The sequence below is a fragment of the Leuciscus leuciscus genome (assembly GCF_965113295.1).
Source record: "Leuciscus leuciscus genome assembly, chromosome: 24".
In the NCBI taxonomy this organism is placed as follows: Eukaryota; Metazoa; Chordata; class Actinopteri; order Cypriniformes; family Leuciscidae; genus Leuciscus; species Leuciscus leuciscus.
The window spans coordinates 27,350,713-27,372,314 of record NC_138723.1 but is presented as its reverse complement, the minus strand read 5'-3'; the positions used below and the strand labels follow the sequence as shown (position 1 = coordinate 27,372,314).

The 21,602-nt window shown below is 37.5% G+C and overlaps 1 protein-coding gene across 5 annotated transcripts in view; it reads right to left on the bottom strand.

Moving 5' to 3' along the window:
• myo18b (myosin XVIIIB) overlaps nucleotides 1-21,602 on the bottom strand; it is a 60,578-nt gene that overhangs the window by 8,934 nt on the left and 30,042 nt on the right. For all 5 annotated transcript variants that reach the window (XM_082157921.1, XM_082157920.1, XM_082157922.1 and 2 more), the window contains 16 exons: nucleotides 20,718-20,807; nucleotides 20,332-20,451; nucleotides 19,130-19,235; nucleotides 18,886-19,010; nucleotides 17,274-17,428; nucleotides 17,023-17,146; nucleotides 15,158-15,358; nucleotides 13,421-13,531; nucleotides 13,188-13,292; nucleotides 8,139-8,300; nucleotides 6,610-6,723; nucleotides 6,412-6,528; nucleotides 5,025-5,108; nucleotides 4,024-4,161; nucleotides 3,758-3,943; nucleotides 63-196 (listed from right to left, as the gene is read on the bottom strand). In XM_082157921.1, coding sequence (XP_082014047.1) covers nucleotides 63-196; nucleotides 3,758-3,943; nucleotides 4,024-4,161; nucleotides 5,025-5,108; nucleotides 6,412-6,528; nucleotides 6,610-6,723; nucleotides 8,139-8,300; nucleotides 13,188-13,292; nucleotides 13,421-13,531; nucleotides 15,158-15,358; nucleotides 17,023-17,146; nucleotides 17,274-17,428; nucleotides 18,886-19,010; nucleotides 19,130-19,235; nucleotides 20,332-20,451; nucleotides 20,718-20,807 — 2,072 coding nt within the window. The remainder of the gene's footprint in view (nucleotides 1-62; nucleotides 197-3,757; nucleotides 3,944-4,023; nucleotides 4,162-5,024; nucleotides 5,109-6,411; nucleotides 6,529-6,609; nucleotides 6,724-8,138; nucleotides 8,301-13,187; nucleotides 13,293-13,420; nucleotides 13,532-15,157; nucleotides 15,359-17,022; nucleotides 17,147-17,273; nucleotides 17,429-18,885; nucleotides 19,011-19,129; nucleotides 19,236-20,331; nucleotides 20,452-20,717; nucleotides 20,808-21,602) is intronic.

Genomic DNA, 21,602 nt, shown 5'->3' with positions numbered 1-21,602 from the left:
AGACTGAGGAATGCAAACGAAAAAGGAAATAGAAAAGGTCAGGCGCACGCCGCTAGCGATACCTTTCAGTATCACTTTCATCGCTGGACTCCACCTCCTCCAGCGCAGCTTGTAGATCAACGATACGCCGGATTGATGTCTCTAGATCAGCTTGCAGGGTCTGTCTTACTGCGCTAAGCTCTTCCACTTGCATTTCCTGGAAACAGATAAGACAAGATAAAATCAGATAACGTGTGACGGTCACGCCGGATCTCCAGAGGAACAAAGAGCTTGCATCAGGACAAGAGAAATCATTATCCAAGTGTTTAATCTCAAAATATGCCCAATTAATTAACTGCTCACGAAGGCTGGCATTATTAGTACACCGCTCACATTTTCTTAAGAAAGTCAAGTCAAGTCAAGTTTATTTGTATAGCGCTTTTCACAATACAGATTGTATCAAAGCAGCTTCACAGTATTAAATTAAAATAATACAACAAAGTTTGTTTCAAGAGGAATTTATTGATTGATAAAATTAAATTAAATATCCCCAAAATATCCCCAACTGAGCAAGCCAAAGGCAACAGTGGCAAGGAACCGAAAAACTCCATCAAGTGACCTAATGGTGTCCTAAAACTCCATCAGGTGACCTAATGGAGAAAAAAAAACCTTGGGAGAACCCAGGCATAGTCGGGGGCCAGTTCTCCTCTGGCATTTATGAGCTAGAGGCCGGATTGTAGTTTGAACTGTAGGATTATATGAATGCCTGGCTGAAGAGATGCGACTTTAATCTAGTTTTAAACTGGGAGAGCGAGTCTGAGCAACGAACAGTATCAGGAAGACTATTCCAGAGTTTTGGAGCCAAATGTGAAAATGCTCTCCCTCCTTTGGTGGTTCTGAATATCCTAGGTATGACCAAAAGCCTTGAATTTAGTGATCTTAAAGAGCGCGATGGATTATAGGGTGATAGAAGATCCGTTAAATAGACTGGAGCTAAGCCGTTTAGGGCTTTATAAGTCAGTAGCAATATCTTATAATTAATACGGAGCTTTATAGGTAACCAATGCAGTGATGATAAAATCGGTGTTATATGATCATATTTTCTTGATCTCGTAAGAACTCTAGCGGCGGCATTTTGGACTAACTGAAAGCATATAAATGTGGCTAAGAGGTTATTAATATGAGGCATACAGAGTTGTTTTTATCCTTTTAACTTTTTTAAGACCAAAAACAACAATTAAAATGAAAATATAAACTTAAAAAAATATAAATAATAATAATTATCTGCATTGTCAAAATATTAATGAATATTTATATTTAAATATTTATCAATATTTTTTCATGATTAATATTATATTACAGTACACAGGTGAAACATTTAATTCACCCTCAAATTAAATTTGGCTTAACATTTTTTTTTATCTTATTTTAAGAGCCACTAAGAATATACATATTTATAAAAGTGCATATTGAAAATTTTGTAAGCATATTGCATAGTTGTTCTTGGAGTCAATTGTTTTATTTGTGAAAACTCAATGAAACATGCCAAATTGTGCGGACATTATTTTGGGCTAGACTGTCGTTCAAAGAAATTGTGGACATATGCAAAAACAAAGTGAGAACCATATATAAATAACTGATTATGCTGTATGTGTATGCTTTTTATGCATTTTATGCATGTTTTTTTGTTTGTTTTTTGCATAGTAAAATAAAACCTGTAGCTGAAGTTTGTAAAACACCTTAAACCAAGTTCAGTGTTTTGTTCTTCCCTCACATTTAAAATATATAAAAAAAAACATTAAACATTTTCCTCATATTTTGATGGTTTAATTGCGTCATTAAAAACAAATATCTCTTCCAGACATCACTTTTGGCCACTAATGTACAGTATATATACATTTATAAGGAAAAAAATGAAATGAAAAGTAGATTTCTCCCTTATTTCTCAATTAATAAATGTACATTTATATGATATTTAAATTAAATTTAAAATACTTAACAAAATACAAAAGTTACATTTAAAATGTACTGGCCTTAATTATATTCCAGTGTTTTTTTGGCAAGCCTTTCTCTTTAACTTCTGAAGTGCTTGTTTGCTAAAGGACAATCTTGCGCTATCGATCGCGAGCTCTTGTTTACAGAATAATTTGATAATGAGCGCTCGAGAGCCAGTGGAGCGACTGATTACACGATTCATTTTCCCCTTCCCTTCTTTGTCCGTCCCCAGTCTCATGCTCTCCTGGACGAGCCGCCACTGTCTGTCTATGATTAATTCCCATTGTCTCCTCAAGGTTATTGATACAACAAATCCCATTCCTCTCCTCTCATCTCCATGACAACCACACCTTCGCTGTTGCCCCCTCCCTTTCATAACCAATAACCTGGAGAGCCTCAGCGTGTGTGCGCGCGTGTCTTAGCATCGGGAAGGAACGCATCCCAGACTTCACTCTTTGTGTATGCGCCAGGCATCGGTAACACTGTAGCTAATATTCATAATTTGACTCTCAGAACGCAGGTCAAAATGCATTACACGCAGGCATGTGCTGAACTGATGCAAGTACTCCTCCTTTGTGTTAAATTATGAATATTTACAGGTTTTTCAGGAGAGTTCGGTGTATTCTCCTGGGCATTAACGTGTCAGGCTCGTGGGCGGCCACTAAGAGGAAAATGCACCGAGCGGCTGTAGATATGAATACATTAGTTATGAGGACAGTTTCACAAAAGCTGTTCAATTTTAACGTACATTCTCAAGACAAATTCAAAGCATTTTTAGTTTCATGATATTAAACTGTTTTTGATTTTATTCTTAGGGATATATCAGTTATTGTCCCTTATTTGTTTTTTTATTTATTGGCATTGACTGATATAAATACACACTACCATACAATGGTTTGGGGTCAGTAAGATTTTTTTTTTTTTTAAATGAATATTTATATATATTAATTTTATATATTTCTTGACCAAGGATGCATTAAATTAATCAAAAATGACAGTGAAGACATTTATAATGCTCCAAAAGATTTTATTTCAAATAAATGCTGTTCTTTTGAACTTTATGTTCATCAAAGCACCTTAAAAACATTTCACGGTAAGGTAGTGCTTTAAAAATATTAATAAATAATTTTGTATTATAGTTAATTAATGATAATTGTAAAATATTAATATTACAGTTGTTTTCAACATTGATAATAATAAGAAATGTTTCTTGTGCAGCAAATCAGCATTAGAATGATTTCTGAAGGATCATGTGACACTGAAGACTGGAGTAATGATGCTGGAAATTCAACATTGCATCACAGGAATAAATTACATTGTACAATATATTCAAATAGAAAATGGTGGTTTTGAATTGTAATAATATTTCAGAATAATACTGTTATTATTGTATTTTTGATAAATTAAATGCAACCTTGGTGAGCATAAGAAACGTCTTTCAAAAACAAAATCTTATTGACTAATATATATATGAAGAGTTCAGATGCAAAAGCCTCTAAATGCCATCTGAAATGTTCTTATAGAATGATCATTTTTATCAAGCTTGTATATTTAAGTTCAGTAAATTCACTTCAATGACCATTAATAGGTAATCTTCATTGCCATTTAAGTGAAAATATAGAATTTAAATATACGAGCTTGATAAAAATGATCATTCTATAAGAAAATTTCAGATGGCATTTAGAGGCTTTTGCATCTGAACTCTTCATATATATATATATAGTGAAAAATAGTGTGTTACTTCATCAGCTACATCAGAAAGGTATGTTTGTGTGTCAGTCACCAGCTCCATGCGTCGACGGCTGCTCTCCTGTTCTCTGACACTCAGGTCGTCCATTTCCAGTCTCATATCCGCTAGTCTCTGCTGATAGTATCGTGAGTTCTCCCTCTCTCTGGCCTCGGCCTGGGCCGCCTGCTCCAGCTCCTCACCCAGCCGCACCACACTGTCCCTTAGACGCAGAACCAGGACCTGCACACACACACACACACACCCTGTAACACTATAAAGATCCTCTCTGAGAATGAGAATAAAGTGGAAGCTGGACTGACCTCAAATCTCTTGACCTGTCCTCTCTGGAACTCCAATTTGTTCTCTAGATCACAGATACGAGCTTCTTGCTTGCTCACGATGCTGCGGGCCACCGTGGACGACTCCAGGAACTGCACGCGTGCCACGCTGGTCTGCAGCTGGGAAGATAAGCACCGCTGGGTTACGACTACGCTTGTGAAACACGCTTACAGGTCAACAAAACACTATTTAACTTCATGTTGACGACAGTCTTCCTCAGCGGAAGTGAATTTACTATAAAATAAAAACATGAAAATACAATGAAGTAGGCCTATGTGAGATTAGAATTTGTGTCCCGAATCATAATACTCTGAAAATAAGCGTATTTAAAATGTGTTCAGATGCAGCATGCTAAAAAAAAAAATGCTAGCAGCATGTTAATCATGCTAGCTGTGTGCTAAAACAAGCTAGTAATGTGTTAAAACGTGCTTGAAACTTATTAAACCATTCAAGGAACTTGCTTAAAATATATTAGCAACATGTTTAAACATGCTAGCAATATGTTTTCATGTTAAATCATGCTAGCAATGTGTAAAAACATGTTAGCAAAATGCTAAAACGTGCTAGCAATATGATAAAACACAACAGAAAGATGCTAGCACAAGGTAAGCTACATCATGTTAGTGATTCTAAAACATAATAGCAACATACTAAAACATGCTAGCAATGTGCTAAAAATGCTGCAACATGTTAAAACATGCTAGAAACCTGCCAAAACATTCTGGCTATATTAAACATTCAACATCAAAGATGGTCTTTATCTTCTCAAACTTTATCTAGTTTCATATTAGTGTACTTCATACTTAAAAGTACACTGTTTATTAACAGAAGCGCAGTACGTACATAACATGGTCAGTAAGTATGCAAACTGTGACTCGGTCCATGTTAAACTGTTCATATGTTGCGGTTCCACATGTGAATGAGCATCTAATGGACATCACATGTCTATATCTCAGTGTGTTTGTCTGCAGGTCTGTCTCACCCCCTCCTGTAGGGTCTGTCGCTGTTTCTTCAGTTCTTCCATTTCAGCCTGAAGCTCTCGGATCTGAGAGATATCACTGGAAGACTGGGATAAACAAACATGTTCGGTTGGCTTTGGGATATTTTACATAACCTCATACACACACACATACAGTACATGTAACGGCGGCAAGCTAGTAAGAGCCTCCCAGGCCGGGGGTTGCATTTGGTGCCGTGACCCGGATGGGAGTGAGGTTTAGGGGGGTGAGTGTAATGGAGGCAAGCTAGTAAGAGCCTCCCAGGCCAGGGGTTGCATTTGGTGCCGTGACCCGGATGGGAGTGAGGTTTAGGGGGGTGAGTGTAATGGAGGCAAGCTAGTAAGAGCCTCCCAGGCCAGGGGTTGCATTTGGTGCCGTGACCCGGATAGGAGTGAGGTTTAGGGGGGTGAGTGTAAGGGAGGCAAGCTAGTAAGAGCCTCCCAGGCCAGGGGTTGCATTTGGTGCCGTGACCCGGATGGGAGTGAGGTTTAGGGGGGTGAGTGTAATGGAGGCAAGCTAGTAAGAGCTGTGCAAGTAAACCTCACTCCCCTGGCCTCAAGAGGTGCATTAGTGACTAATGCTAGAGGCTGCGGTCTTTAACCTTGTCATCGCGGCAGCCTCCCATGCCGGAGACGCAGGTTCGAATCCCACTCAGCTTGGGTTGAGTAGGACCAGTTACACATACATACATATATATACATACATACATATATATATATATATATATATATATATATATATATTTTTTTTTTTTTTTTTTTTAACACACACACGTTTTAGCAACAAGGTTGCTGTTATTTTCAACTTTCAATTCATCAAAGAATCCTGAATATTATAAAAAATATTCATATTAACTAATAAGATTAATTAAAAAATCCTAAATTAATGCTAATGGATCTTCCTTCATAATCTGAAACCAATCCCAATGGGATCAAACAATAAGAATCCTCTGAAAATCAAATCAAATCCTACTGCATCATCTTACATTTCTAAATGTATTCCTTTTTTGTTGTTGTATTCTCATAGTCATAAACATCAATATTTTAAATATTTATTTTGCTATAAAAAGAAAACATCTAATGATGTTGCCCAAGGACTGGAAACACTATTAAGGGATGACTCAAGTGAAAGGATAAACCATTTTTTTAACCAGTCATCCATTTAGCAAAATGAATCACAAATTTACTCAAATGAATCAGAGAGAGAGAGAGAGAGAGGATCTTTTATGAGAGAGTGCAACGCAATGTGACAAATTAAATAATTTTCACACACTTCCCGACAGAGCTCATTATTAGAAAAGCTGCTCTATTTTGAAAACGACTGTCACAACTCTCCAAGACTGAAGCGCACACACATGTATCTCCAGCAGACCTGAGCGATGAGGGCTTTGTGCTTCTGCATGAGCTCGTTGAGGTCCTCCTGGTCTTCCTCGAGCCTCTTCATCAGATCTGTCCTCTCGTAGCGTAGCTGAGCCAGCTGCTCATCCACCTGGGACAGCAGACAGAGACAGACTCAGATAAACCTCAGATCAGCCCTGTGAACCTTTCATTTCATGTCTCCGGGCCTCACCAGGCTCTTCTGCCTGCAGATGCTCTCCAGTTCGATCTGAGCATTCTCCAGCTCTGCAGCGAGAGTCTTCTGAACACTTTCAGCCTCCAACCGTCTGCCTTCACTGTCCTCCAGCTAGAATACAAATAGATGTACTCAAAGTCAAGTGCATCAGATGAAGGTAACCACAGACCACTAATGGGTTATGGCCAATATCAGCATCCTTATTATTTTTTAGATGCCTTTGCATTGACAACACAAACTATGCAAACATGCACTACTGGTAAGAAAGGTTGGAATAATTAAGATTTTTTATTATTAAGTAATTAAGTATCTTATGCTCACCAAGGCTGCATTGATTTGATAAAATAAAAAATTAAAAAAGAGTAAAACAATAGTAATATTATAAAATATAATTACAATTTAAAATTGTATATTTGTTAAGACTACAAAGAAGAACATCATGCACAATCAGATAAGCAACATGTGCTAGAACATTACTTAAAGTCACCATGAAATATTAGTGGTTATGGAATAGTGCAGTATTTATAAAAAAAAAAACATTTATCCGTGCATATACATTTTTTTTTAAATGAATGTGCTCTCATAATCTTTAATCTAAATAACGTCCCCTCCCTCTTGCAACGACATCTCTTCTCTTCTCTGATGATGTGTTTACTGGTGTGAGGGCGGGGCAACCTGTCACTCACATGAGATCAACCAATAGCAAACAACAACCATCCAATCAATTCCTGATGGACAAAATCAAGTCCCGCCCTACATTTTTTTCTTGCTCAGGAAGCATTTTTACTCAGATATGTGTCACAATACTGTAGGGAAGGAAACACTATCACAACCTCCATTTCATGATGACTTTAAAAAGTATTGGGCAAATAAAGCTTAAACCACACACAAGCCTTTGGCTTGCTCAGTTGGGGATATTTTGGGGATATTTAATTTAATTTTATCAATCAATAAATTCCACTAGAAACAAACCTTGTTGTATTATTTTAATTTAATACTGTGAAGCTGCTTTGATACAATCTGTATTGTGAAAAGCGCTATACAAATATACTTGACTTGACTTGACTTGACACACAAAAACCCCCAGCTATATTTCACTGCAATTAAAGGGACAGTTCACCTAAAAATTCTATCATCATTTACTCCCCCTCAAGTTTAAAACATTTATGAATTTCTTTCTGCTGAACACAAAAGAAGATATTTTGAAGAATGTCGGACACCAAACAGTTGATAGGCCCCATTGATTTATAGTATGTATGAGATACTACGGAAGTCAACGGGGCCATTAACTGTTTGGTGTCCGACATTCTTCAAAATATCTTCTTTTGTGTTCAGCAGAAAGAAATTCATAAATGTTTTTAACTTGAGGGGGAGTAAATGATGACAATTTAAATTTTTTGGGTGAACTATCCCTTTAAGGGTTTCACAGTGAGACATTTGAAGACCAATAATGCAAAGCCATATAAATGTGTGCAGCAGTGCAGCGTGTGAGCCATGCTGAGTTAATGCTGGGATGGCAGTGGCACCTGGCAGCGCAGTCTCTCCAGCTGCTCCTTGGCACCGGGGTCATGACCCTGCCCGGGCTGTTCAACGGTGGACAGCAGCAGCTGGGCATCACTGAGCAGGGCATGTGTGCGCTTCAGGTCTCGCTTCAACCTCTTCTCCACGTCAAAGTCTCTGTGGCCCACCTGAGACCAGAGAGAGAGATTAATCTAAACATCACACTGAAGCACAAACAGAGAGCCTTAACACTTCACAAGTGTTCTGGGAGAAAGACGGGCATCTCTGGATACCAGCGGTGACTTTCAGACTCCGCTATGACCATACAAACTGAGTAATGATGCTGGACACGTGAACACAGAGACATACAAACACCTGCTTGTGGAAAACAGCAAATCCCAGAAGCTCAATAAATCATTATGGCTCCAAATATGAGCTCATGCGCAAGGAATGAGAATTTCAAACTAGTGCTCGACAGATATGGGCTTTTTAATGGACAGATATACAGAAATCAGGATGGCCAATAGCTAATATAATATAATACATAAGACTACAAAGACAGCCTTCATCACGCAGAATAAGACCAGCAACATGTATTAAAAATGATTCCTTGTATTTACTAAATGACAATATTTACTAAATGTTATATTACCTAATTTAATATAATATAATATAATATAATATAATATAATATAATATAATATATAGAGAAGACTACAAAGATGGACATCATAATATAACATAACATAATATTATATTATATTATATGATATAACATTATATTATATAATATAATATTATATGATATAACATTATTTTTTATTATTATTTATTTATTTTATTATTTATTTATTTATTTATTTACCTAATATAATATATAGAGAAGACTACAAAGATGGACATCATAATATAACATAACAATATTATTTAATATTATATTATATGATATAACATTATATTATATTATATTATATTATATGATATAACATTATTTTTATTATTTATTTATTTTATTTATTTTATTTATTTTATTTATTTATTATTATGTATGTATGTATGTATGTATTTATTTATTTATTTATTTATTTATATTACCTAATATAATATAATATAATATATAGAGAAGACTACAAAGATGGACATCATAATATAACATAACATAATATTATATAATATATGATATGATATAACATAATATTATATAACAAAATATTATATAATATTATATTATATGATATAACATTATATAATATAATATAATATTATATTATATTATATTATATTATACTATATTATATTATATTATATTATATTATATTATATTATATTATATTAATTAAAAATATATTATATTATATTCTAAGACTACAAAGACGAAAATCATGCACAATAAGATAAGCAACATTTTTACAGATATACGGATAGAACATTATGTGAAATCTCAAGTAATGCACAAAAAATAAGTTCAAAGGTTGGGTTGGCAGTGAAAGCACATTGCCCTGGAAAAGTCCTGCAGGAGACAGAAGGTCAATACATGCATGAAAAGCAGGCCCTTTACACATCCTCTTACTCAATACAGCGCTGACTTTGAGCAGCGGTGTTTACGTGCAGCTCGGGTCATAAAGCAGGGGTTGTTGTTAACAGCAGCTGATGAGTAGCTTCATCATATCGATCACACAGTCGCATTAGAGAGCTCACTATGGCCCAGGGGCAGGACGTTCAGGTCAATGTGTGTACAGTATCTCTAAAGGACCCCTCTCAGCATAGCCACGAGCTATTAGATAAGCAAATGAGCCAGAGCATGTCCGATGCTATAGATCCTCTATAACTACTAAAATAACAATGTGCAAATTAATATAGTCCAGCGAACATTCCAAAAGCATTATGTAAAGGTTATAACAATAAAATAATGTTAATGGAACATCCTCATACTATTTATATCTGATACAATGTTGAGAAGTATATACATATTTTAGAATTTTTAATATATATATATATATATATATATATACACACACTTTTTTAAAATATTTATTTATTTTATTTATTTATTATTACATAACAGAATGTGTTTTTATTAAATACAGTAGTGGCCAAAAGTGATGTCTGGCCTAGGAAAATTGACCCTGGAAAATCATCACCCTTTATTTAAATATTATAAAATAATTGTATATTTATATTTTTATTTTTATTGATTTTGTAAGCATATTGCATACTTGTGCTTGAAGTCAATTGTTTTATTTGTGATAACGCAATGAAATATAATATCATATAATATAGTTATAAATGCCAAATTGTGCAGACATAATGTTTGGCCAGGCTGTCATACAAAAGAAATTATGAACATGCAAAAACTAGAGAGAACCAACAAAATATTAATAACTGATTATGTTGAAGTCAATGTGTTCTATGCATTTTTTTTTTGCATAGTGAAATAAAACCTGTAGCTTGCCTTTTCTTGCCAAATATTTTTGTCAGATAAATACCTTAACCAAGTTTAGTGTCCTTCCATCATATTGAAAATATTTTAAATATATTAAATATTTTCCTCATGTTTTGATGGTTTAATCGATCTTGTAGGGTCCATTGTAGGGACATTACTTTTGGCTACTACTGTAACCTTATATTATAACACATAAATACAATAAGTATGAAATAACTTTACATTCGGGCAAACGTCACTAATTCCTTCTTAATTTTCGACCCTATACATTTTTCATCATCCAGTCAATTCCCAAAGGATCAAACCGAGTCCTGCCCTACAGATTACGTTACAGCATTGAAGTAAAATGGATTTCGAATTCCATTTCACTTTGACATTAAGATGTTAATACAAATGAAGTTCAGAATGTTTGCTGAGCTTTAACATTTCCACAAACACACTGGGAATGAAGAGCACTGATGGACGAGGCTCATGTCGATTCAGAGCTGGGCACTGAGACGTCTCTAGTGCTCTTATATCAGAACAGAGAGGGACATGACAGCTTTACAGATCCTCACAAGCCCCGATGTGACTATAACTCTGTGATCTATTGAACGCTGAATCGCGTCCGGGCCAAACCAAATGACCCACATATACTGTATTTAATAAATATCACGCCTGGAATGTGATGAAAGTTAGAAACGGTTGGATACAGATTGTATCCTACAGTGTGTCATTCGGGTCATTATAACTACTGTAGGTAATAAGACAGAGGTAATACTTATCGGTTCAAAAAACCGCCCACAAAACCTCGCACAATACAACTTTAACATCATAGGATGTCCTGTTACTTTATCCTCTACAGTAAAAGACCTGGGTGTTATACTCGATTGCAACCTGTCTTTTGAAAATCATATTTCATATGTTACAAAAACAGCCTTTTTCCACCTTAGAAACATTGCTAAGCTACGTAATATGCTATCAGTTTCTGATGCAGAAAAGTTAGTTCATGCATTCATGACCTCTAGACTGGATTACTGTAATGCTTTATTAGCTGGTTGTCCTGCATCCTCAATAAACAAGCTACAGTTAGTCCAAAATGCCGCCGCTAGAGTTCTTACGAGATCAAGAAAATATGATCATATAACACCGATTTTATCATCACTGCATTGGTTACCTATAAAGCTCTGTATTAATTATAAGGTATTGCTACTGACTTATAAAGCCCTAAACGGCTTAGCTCCAGTCTATTTAACGGATCTTCTATCGCCCTATAATCCATCGCGCTCTTTAAGATCACTAAATTCAAGGCTTTTGGTCATACCTAGGATATCCAGAACCACCAAAGGAGGGAGAGCATTTTCACATTTGGCTCCAAAACTCTGGAATAGAGTTCTGATACTGTTCGTTGCTCAGACTCGCTCTCCCAGTTTAAAACTAGATTAAAGTCGCATCTCTTCAGCCAGGCATTCATATAATCCTACAGTTCAAACTACAATCCGGCCTCTAGCTCATAAATGCCAGAGGAGAACTGGCCCCCGACTGAGCCTGGGTTCTCCCAAGGTTTTTTTTTTTTTCTCCATTAGGTCACCTGATGGAGTTTTAAGACACCATTAGGTCACCTGATGGAGTTTTTCGGTTCCTTGCCACTGTTGCCTTTGGCTTGCTCAGTTGGGGATATTTTGGGGATATTTAATTTAATTTTATCAATCAATAAATTCCACTTGAAACAAACCTTGTTGTATTATTTTAATTAATACTGTGAAGCTGCTTTGATACAATCTGTATTGTGAAAAGCGCTATACAAATATACTTGACTTGACTTGACTTGACTAGGTGTGTTACTGGCCACTGTTTTAACCTACTTACTACTACCAACGGGGCAGTCATGGCCTAGTGGTTAGGGAGTTGAACTGGTAACCCAAAGGTTGCTGGTTCGATTCCAGAGCCGGTGGGAAATGACTGAGGTGCCCTTGAGCAAGGCACCTAACCCCTAATCGCTCCCCGGGCGCCACACAAAGGCTGCCCGCTGCTCTGGGTGTGTGTATCCACGTTTGCAGTGTCTGTGTGTGTTAACTACTCACTACTCTGCTCCTAATGTGTGTGCATTAACTTGGATGGGTTAAATGCAGAGGTCAAATTCCAAGTATGGGTTACCATACTTGGCCGCTACGTGTCACTTTCACATCAAATGCAAAACACATTTCTTTGGACGTATTGGATTTTTTCCGCCGACGCGCCTAAATGTCTTCATTTAAATGTTTCCGAACATCTATATACTGCATTATATTCATGTCGTGCAATGTTGTCTACAACTCAGTTTCTTCAGCACCCCAAAATGTGATGCCTTCTTTACCGCTATGTTTATGAATCTGCGCATGATAACATCATCCGTCTACGTCACAAGCACATAGATGCGATTGAAGTGTTTATATGCCTGTTTATTGCGATTAATAACGGCATACGCCACACATTTTGAACTTAATCGCATCATTTTGATTGAAGTATTGTGTTTATTGTTTACATTAGGTAATGTTTAAATCGCAATTTCCCTAAATCTCATTATAATCACATTATGAGGGTGCATGTAGATGTAGATGTAGTTATTGTTACATAATGTTTATAAAATTGTTGAAAAATTTGTGTTTTTTACCTGTTCACAGAGTGTGGCAATCAGCCCCTCTAAGTCATGCTTCTCATGAACCACCATCTGTTTCTCCTCGTATTCCTGTTCCAGTTGCATCTCCAGCTGTCGGAGCTGCGCACACACACACACACGCGCGCACACACACACACACACACACACACACACAGAGACAGGAAAGGATGTTTGAGACAGGGTTGTAAGGAGGTTCGTGGAGCTGTAATTTATTCTGTGTCCCTCACCCGTCTCTGTGAGGACTTCTGCACGTCCTCCAGTTCCTCGTCCTTGTCCTCAAGCTCCTTCTGATGGATCTGCTTCATCCTCTCCATCTCCATCTCAAAGCGCAAGTGCATCTGTGGAGAACAGAGTCAAGTCACCTTCATTTATACAGCGCTTTATACAAGATTGTTTCCAAGCAGTTCAGTTTAATAAGTGTCCATGTTGTAAAATGTGTTAATTATTATGAAACAAAGTGGATTCAGCAATAAAGCAGCTCTGCAGAAGACTCTATCATCATCCGGTCAAGTCAGTGATCAATTACATGATCCAGAACCTTTATACAGTGCGTGCCATTGTGAAGACTGTAATGGCGCTTTTCCACTGCATGGTACGGTACGGCTCGGTTCGGTACGGCACGCTTTGGCGCTTTTCCACTGCATGGTACGGTACGGCTCGGTTCAGTACGGCTCACTTATGACGCATTTCCACTGCATGGTACGGTACGGTACGTCTCGCTTTAAATGGTACCACCTCTGTTGAGGTTCCAAGCGTACCGTACCGATACTAAAATGTGACGTGAAAACACTGCAGATCACTGATTGGTCAGACAGAATCATCACTACCAGTGTCAGTCTATGTTTACAACACGAGACACTAAACCCGCTAGATTTAAATAGCCAGTAGACAACAGCCAACGCTGTAGCGCCTGTTTTAAAAGTATTTGCTTAAAAAAAAAGAAAAAAAAAAAGAGTATAAACTTAAAAAAAAGAAATGGCTGAATCGTGGTCAGTGGACGAGGTGCAGACGTTCCTCTCGTTGGTTGCCGAGGAGCGGATGGGGAAACACGGAATGAAAAATTCGCATTTAATATGATGATGTCATGGCAGTAGAGACGGCAACTATAATGATCAGTCCCACCCACTTTGAAGCGGTACTAACTGCAGTGGAAAAGCAACCGAGCTAAAGCGAACTGAACCGTGCCGTACCGAGTCGAGTCGTACCACGCAGTGGAAAAGTGAAGCGAGCCGAACCGTTCCGCGCCGAGTCGAACCGTACCGAGCCGTACCATGCAGTGGAAAAGTGAAGCGAGCCGAACCGTTCCGCGCCGAGTCGAACCGTACCGAGCCGTACCACGCAGTGGAAAAGTGAAGCGAGCCGAACCGTTCCGCGCCGAGTCGAACCGTACCGAGCCGTACCATGCAGTGGAAAAGCGCCATAAGTCTTTCCTCACAGCCTCGTTGACTAAGGTCTAATAGAGAATATTAAGTGTCTTTTAAACTCCAGTCAGACAGAGTGAGCCTGTGAAAACAAGCTATTTGTGCTACTGTACCTTTAAGACCTTTAAATGGCCTCTGTTATGATTAACAAAAATGTTGTATAAATGTCAGCGTTCATGTGTTTAAAGGATAGTTCATCCAGAAATGAATATTCTGTCATCATTTACTCACCCTCATGTTGTTTCAAACCTGTATGAATTTCTTTCTTCTGCTGAACACAAAAGAAGATATTTTGAAGAATGTCGGAAACTAAACAGTTGATGGACCCCATTGTATGGAAAAATACAATGGAAGTCAATGGGGTCCATCAACCGTTTAGTTTCCGACATTCTTCAAAATATCTTGGAACAACATGAGGGTGAGTAAATGATGACAGAATTTTCATTTTTGGATGAACTATCCCTTTAATGTGATCATAGTTATAATATCATAACCTTTTCAAGAATGTCATTTAGTGGAGAAGTTGTTCTCGGGTTGCTGTACCTGCTCCTGCTGTTTGATTCTGGCCGTCATCTGGCTGATCTCCTCCGAGCGCTCCTTCTCTCGGGTCTCCAGCTCCCGGAGCTTCTTCTTCAGTTCAGGGATGGAGTCAGAGGTGAGATGGAGAGGGATCCTCAGGTCACGGATCTGAGAGCACAACTCCTCCTTCTGAAGCTGCAGGTCTGTGACCTCCACCTGACTGGCCTGGAAACACACACAAGTATGCACATATAGAAACGTAAATACACAAAAACAAGATTCGCAAGAGCAAAAAGACATACTGTATAATGAACACCACACACAAAAAAACATACACAGACACACACACACAATCACATAGAAATACCCACAACAACATAAATATCCACACACACACAAATACATAAACGCAGAAATACACAAACACGCATGCACATACACAAACACAAGCATTTATACAAACAAGCTCAAACGCATAAACACACACAAATGCAGATGAACAAAGAAAAATTGCATTCACAGAAAAATGAAAAAAACAAATGAACATACGCAGGCACATACAAATACACACACAAAACAAACAAATAAACAATAAACGAGTACACAAATCCATAAAAACAAACACACAAGCAATTATACAAACACACACAAATGCACACTGACCCAAAACTTTTACACACACCAAAAAACACATGCATGCACAATTATGCAAACATGCACAAATACATAAACACACAGACAAAAGCAAATGCACAAACTCAGACACAAATTGCACAACACACAATATTGCACAAAGGACAATCACATAAACAGACATACACGAACAAATCACAGTTACGGATACATAAAAACACAACAATGACACATATAATCACACGCACAAATGCATAAAAAACACATATGCACATATACACACACACAAACATACACAATCAATCACAAATGCACCAAAAGACACCAAAAAGCACAAATAATATAAAAATATATAACAAATAAAAACAATGACAAACACCCCCCAAACAATTCATACAAATATACATTTAGAAAAAGTACACATTAAACTAAACTATCCTTGTATCGCTGTAAAGCCGCTTTGGAACAATCTACATTGTTAAAAGCGCTATATATATATAAATGAAGATGACATTATATTCAAGTACAATATTTATGATGGCAATTTTGGATCAACACCTTATTATCCTCAAATATTGTAATTCTTATATTGTAATCAATAAACGTTCAACCTAACATGTTGGTTGTGTCTGCTTAACTCAATACATGACGTTAACTAACAAACAACATGTTTTATATTATAGCTGTGTATTATACACTCATCTCTAACTGATAACAGAAACTTCCTACATTTGAAACAAGCTTTTTCTGTGCAGCTGCTTTGAAACAATGGCTGCGTCCGAAAGCTTAAAAATGCTGCCGGTTCCTGTCTCCTGTCTCCTGAGATGCCTTCATCTGATGGATTTTGGAAGGCAGCATATATGTGTCCTTCGCTGCCTTTGATATCCCACAATCCTGTGCTTTCCATTCTGTGTCAGCTGAGCTAAAAAATAAAGATGGCATCTGAACGTTGCGGTTGGTGGTCAGTTTGTGTGTAAATGTATGACTTGGTGTCATTTCTAGCGAGAGATTTGTGAGGTACCTTCGTGCGCAAACGTCATCGCCTGATAAGTTAGTGAGGCACCAAGTCAGCTGACTAAGCTTTCGGACGCAGACCGCCATAAAGTTAACATTATCTGATGGACTCAAAGCAAAACTTTTCTCCTCTGCTCATTTGGGATCTCTGGGAACTCGTTCGGTTTACAGACAGAGGACACCCAGAGTGCACGGGCACCAGTGCAGATGGTGGACGCTTGACCTTTGACCTCGGCCCGTACCTTCAGCGTTTTGTGAAGGGTGAAGATCTCTGCGCCGAGGACTGTATTCTCCTGGATGGCTCTATCTTTCTGCTCCCTCTCATTATCAGCCTGTTCCAGAGCCTGGGTCAGCTCGCTGTCAAACCTACAAACACACACACACACACACACGGACACAGACGCAAGGGAGAAACAGGGCTTGAGAATGCATATTCAAGCAGCCAGAGAACGTGGCGCTGAATATTAATGTATTACATACAAATGCCACAGACCTCCTCTGTTTCCGCTCCAGCTCGTGAGCGCGGCCCTGCAGGCTGTCTGTCAGCACACGGGCGTCCTGGAGGTCAGAGGTCAACCGCCGGCAGTGACGTTTTAGATCTGTCACGGAGCGTTTGGATTGATCAAGCTGAGACTGCAGTTCCTGGACCTGCCACACGGGGGAGACAGAAAGACAATTATAATCAGGATAAGCATCCCAGGAGGCTAACAATACGTTTTTGAGTCTAATTACACAAATGCTTGTGTTTTCTAACATTTTTTACTTTACCTTTTACATTTTTGTTGTTTCATTAATTGTTTTGTGTTTTATAATGGTTTTACTGTTTACATTTTATCTCATAATACAGAATTCATTAAAATGCTATTATGTTCTAAAGGTGGCTTTTTTACTGTAGATAATATTTTAAAAAAGAAAAGAATACACTGAAATCAATGTATAAAAAAAACTCAGCAGGTTCCCATTGTGAAACATACCTTATATATATATCTCTCTGTTCTGAGCAATAATGGTGGAAATACTCAAGACTTCAGACGTGTGCAAACAAAAACTGACTTGTGACAACAAGCCCCTGCAAGTTCCAGCATTGATAACAGTGTTACTTTAGTATTATTTATATACTATTATTAAATGTGTTTATTAACTTTTATTTTTATATTTTCAATTTTTTTAAATTTAATTTTAGTTTTGTGCTTTTAAAAGTTATATATATTTAATTAGCTTTAATACATTTTTATTACAGTTTTAGTTTTACTGATTTTAGTATTTAAACTTATTGCCAAGGCAACTAGTTTTTTATGTTTTCCAAGTTTTTCATAAAAAAAAATTTCCATCAATTGTCATCCAGTTTTTCATTTTTATTTTAATCCAGCTTTATTTCAATGATTGAAAACGATTTTTAATGGTTTTAATTTATAACAACACTGAACATGACCATTTGTGAAAAATAAAATTGGGCATTTGGTGCAAGAAACCTTGGCTCTGTCTAATATCGCCCCCTATACCCTTAATTAGGGCACTATTTGAGGGAACAGCCATTTGCAGTGGTGTCCGAAACCATAGTGGACGTTATCGAGTGCACTCATTCAATCCCACAATGCAGTGCAATAGTGCGTATGACCGATGTACGCTTAGAGAATACCCATAATGCACAGTGAAGTTCGCACCGAATGAATTTCAGCGTCTCGCCAGAAGATGGCGCCGCAGCTGAATCATCCATCCATCCATTTTACAAACCGCTGGTCCAATGTGGGTACAGCGTAATATCATACTGGTATGCATAAAAGGTTTATACATGCTAGTTTCCACGACAGAGTTCAAGATAAATCTTTTCATTACTACTGGAGCTGCCAGTTTGCTAAGTTTCAAATGATTATTAATCCGCAAGCACAAACTATGCAAAAGCAGAAGCCCTTCCTGTGCACTCAGTGTCCGAATCACTCACTCGTTTTCATTCACTCCTTCAACTGGACTATATTAGTGGAGTAATATAGGGAATAGTGAATGAGGGTATAGGGGTCGATTTCAAACACAGCCCTTGACTTACACGGCCTCTTTAAGCTCATAATTGAGGTAATAATGAACACCAGGTGAAATGGGTCTCATACCTTTGTATCCAACAGCTTACGGGCTTCTTTCTCACTCTCAAGTCTTTCCTCTGTCTGACGCAGACGCCTGCGCAGAAACTCCACCTCCGTCTGCGCACATTCCAGCTGCAGCTGCAGCTCACTTTCTGTGTACACACACACACACACACACACACACACACACACACACACACACACACACAAAGAGTCATTATCTTTCTTCCGCCAGCATGTTTTATTGCATCTCCGCTGAAGCCTGTTTTACCTGTCGCCACTCCGCTGAGAGCTTCTTTATTCTTGACTTTCTGTTTTTCTTCCTCTAACTGCCTCTCGAGGGCCTCCAAGGACACTTTACTCTGGTCCAGACGACTCTGAGACACAGCACAGAATAAACACCCACAACACAACACATCACAGGCTATGTTTGGATAAGCAGCACACACACATCTTACCTTTTCTGCATTATATGCTGTGCATAATATGTACATTTTCTATATGCATGGAATACTATATTTACTGAAACACACAGTTACAATCAAATACTGTATCCCATAATACATTACCCTTCACTTGACCTTACATTTCTTGTGTGATAAATGAATCAGTAGTAATACCATCCACAGTTTTTAATGATTAATCGTTTTCTTGACTCATTATTCGATTGTACTGTCAAAAGGAAAGGTATTTGTACACAGAAGTGATTTAAAAATACAAAATAACTGATGAAAGATGCTAACTGGATGCCATTCACTCAATTAAAGAAGCATTCTGATGAGGTCATGTGACAATAATGTAGAATACTACTGTTTAAAATGTAATGTTCAAATAATTCTTACTGTTTCTATCTATTAAATACAAGGCACAATACAGTATGTACTACACAGTACCCAGTAAGAAGTACACTAGCACTGTATGTGAAAGTGAATGAAATTGAAATAGCACATCTTTATTTGGCAGAAATAGTAAGAGTAATATTCTAGTTTGAAAAATCTAGTTCAGAAATGAATTCAGCCAGTCATTATGGATAATAACTTATCCCATGACCTCACTGTATTGCATGTTTAATTACATTAGTGGTGTCCAGTGTTTTTATTAGTTCATATCATAATTTGATATGGTTATAACAAAGTCATGTTGAGCACATTGCATTGTGGGATGCAGTATTATGCAGAATACTAAATATTTGACTATTGTGCAGACTTTATAGCATGTGAAACAGTATGAAGAATGCATACCAGTTATCTAAAAATTGGTGAATTGCATTATTAATAGTTTTTTATTGTATAGATACAGAAAATTGGCTTACTGTGCACATTATGCATAATGGAAACCTAGTATAAATAGTATGCAATTCTGAATAATGCCCTTATAATACATTGCCAAATCACTGAATAGTTTGCGATTCAATTTGACCAATTAGAAACAGAGACAGAGAGACAGATAGACAGGATGATGGGTGGGTCGTACCTGCAGTTCCTTGTTCTCTTTGGCAAGACGCAATCTCTCCGTGCGCTCAGTGTCTAGAGCTTGACTCATGGCCTCCCCTCTGAACCGCTCATCACTTAATTCAGATACAACAGCCGTTACCTGCACACACACACACACACAATATCATCTGTCAATGTCTCAGCAGAAGAGCTGTTCATTCATCATCAGCAGTCATATGACAGAGATTAGCGCTCCATGAGCCGATCACAAGCGAGTTTGTGTTAATATGCTTTCACTGATGAGAATTCATAACCAGACTCCATCCATCACTGTGAACACCGACTGCTAAGAAATTTGATTCAGGGATTTCTGATCTGACAGCATCATTCCATACGTGGCTCAAGGGGCACGACACGGACACATACCTTGGTCTCCAGGTTGTCCGCGGACTGACGCAGCTCGTTTCGTTCTTTCTCTGACTTTTCCAGACGTCTCCTCAGAGCAGTGATCTCATCCTGACCAACCGAATGTGATACAATTATAATGGAGTGAAACAAATCTGATACACAACATCACAATCTGCAATGCTAACCTGAAGAATGACGACAGATAGATAGATAGAGAGAGAGCTGACAGATAGATAGATAGACAGACAGACAGACAGATAGACATACAGATAGATAGATAGACAGACAGACAGACAGACAGACAGATAGATTGATCGATCGATAAATAGACAGACAGACAGACAGAAAGATAGATTGATTGATCGATAGATAGAGACAGACAGATAGATAGATAGACAGATAGATAGATAAATAGACAGACAGACAGACAGATAGATAGATACAGACAGACAGATAGATAGATAGATAGATAGATAGATAGATAGATAGATAGATAGATGGATAGATACAGACAGACAGATAGATAGACAGACAAATAGATAGATGATAGATGGATAGATACAGACAGACAGATAGATAGATAGATAGATAGATAGATGGATAGATACAGACAGATAGATAGATAGATAGATACAGACAGATAGATAAATAGACAGACAGATAGATAGATAGATGGATAGATACAGACAGACAGACAGACAGATAGACAGATAGATACAGACAGACAGACAGACAGATAGATAGATAGATAGATAGATAGATAGATAGATAGATAGATAGATAGATAGATAGATAGATAGATAGATAGATAGATAGATAGATCGATAGATAGACAGACAGACAGACAGAAAGATAGATTGATTGATTGATCGATAGATAGAGACAGACAGATAGATAGATAGA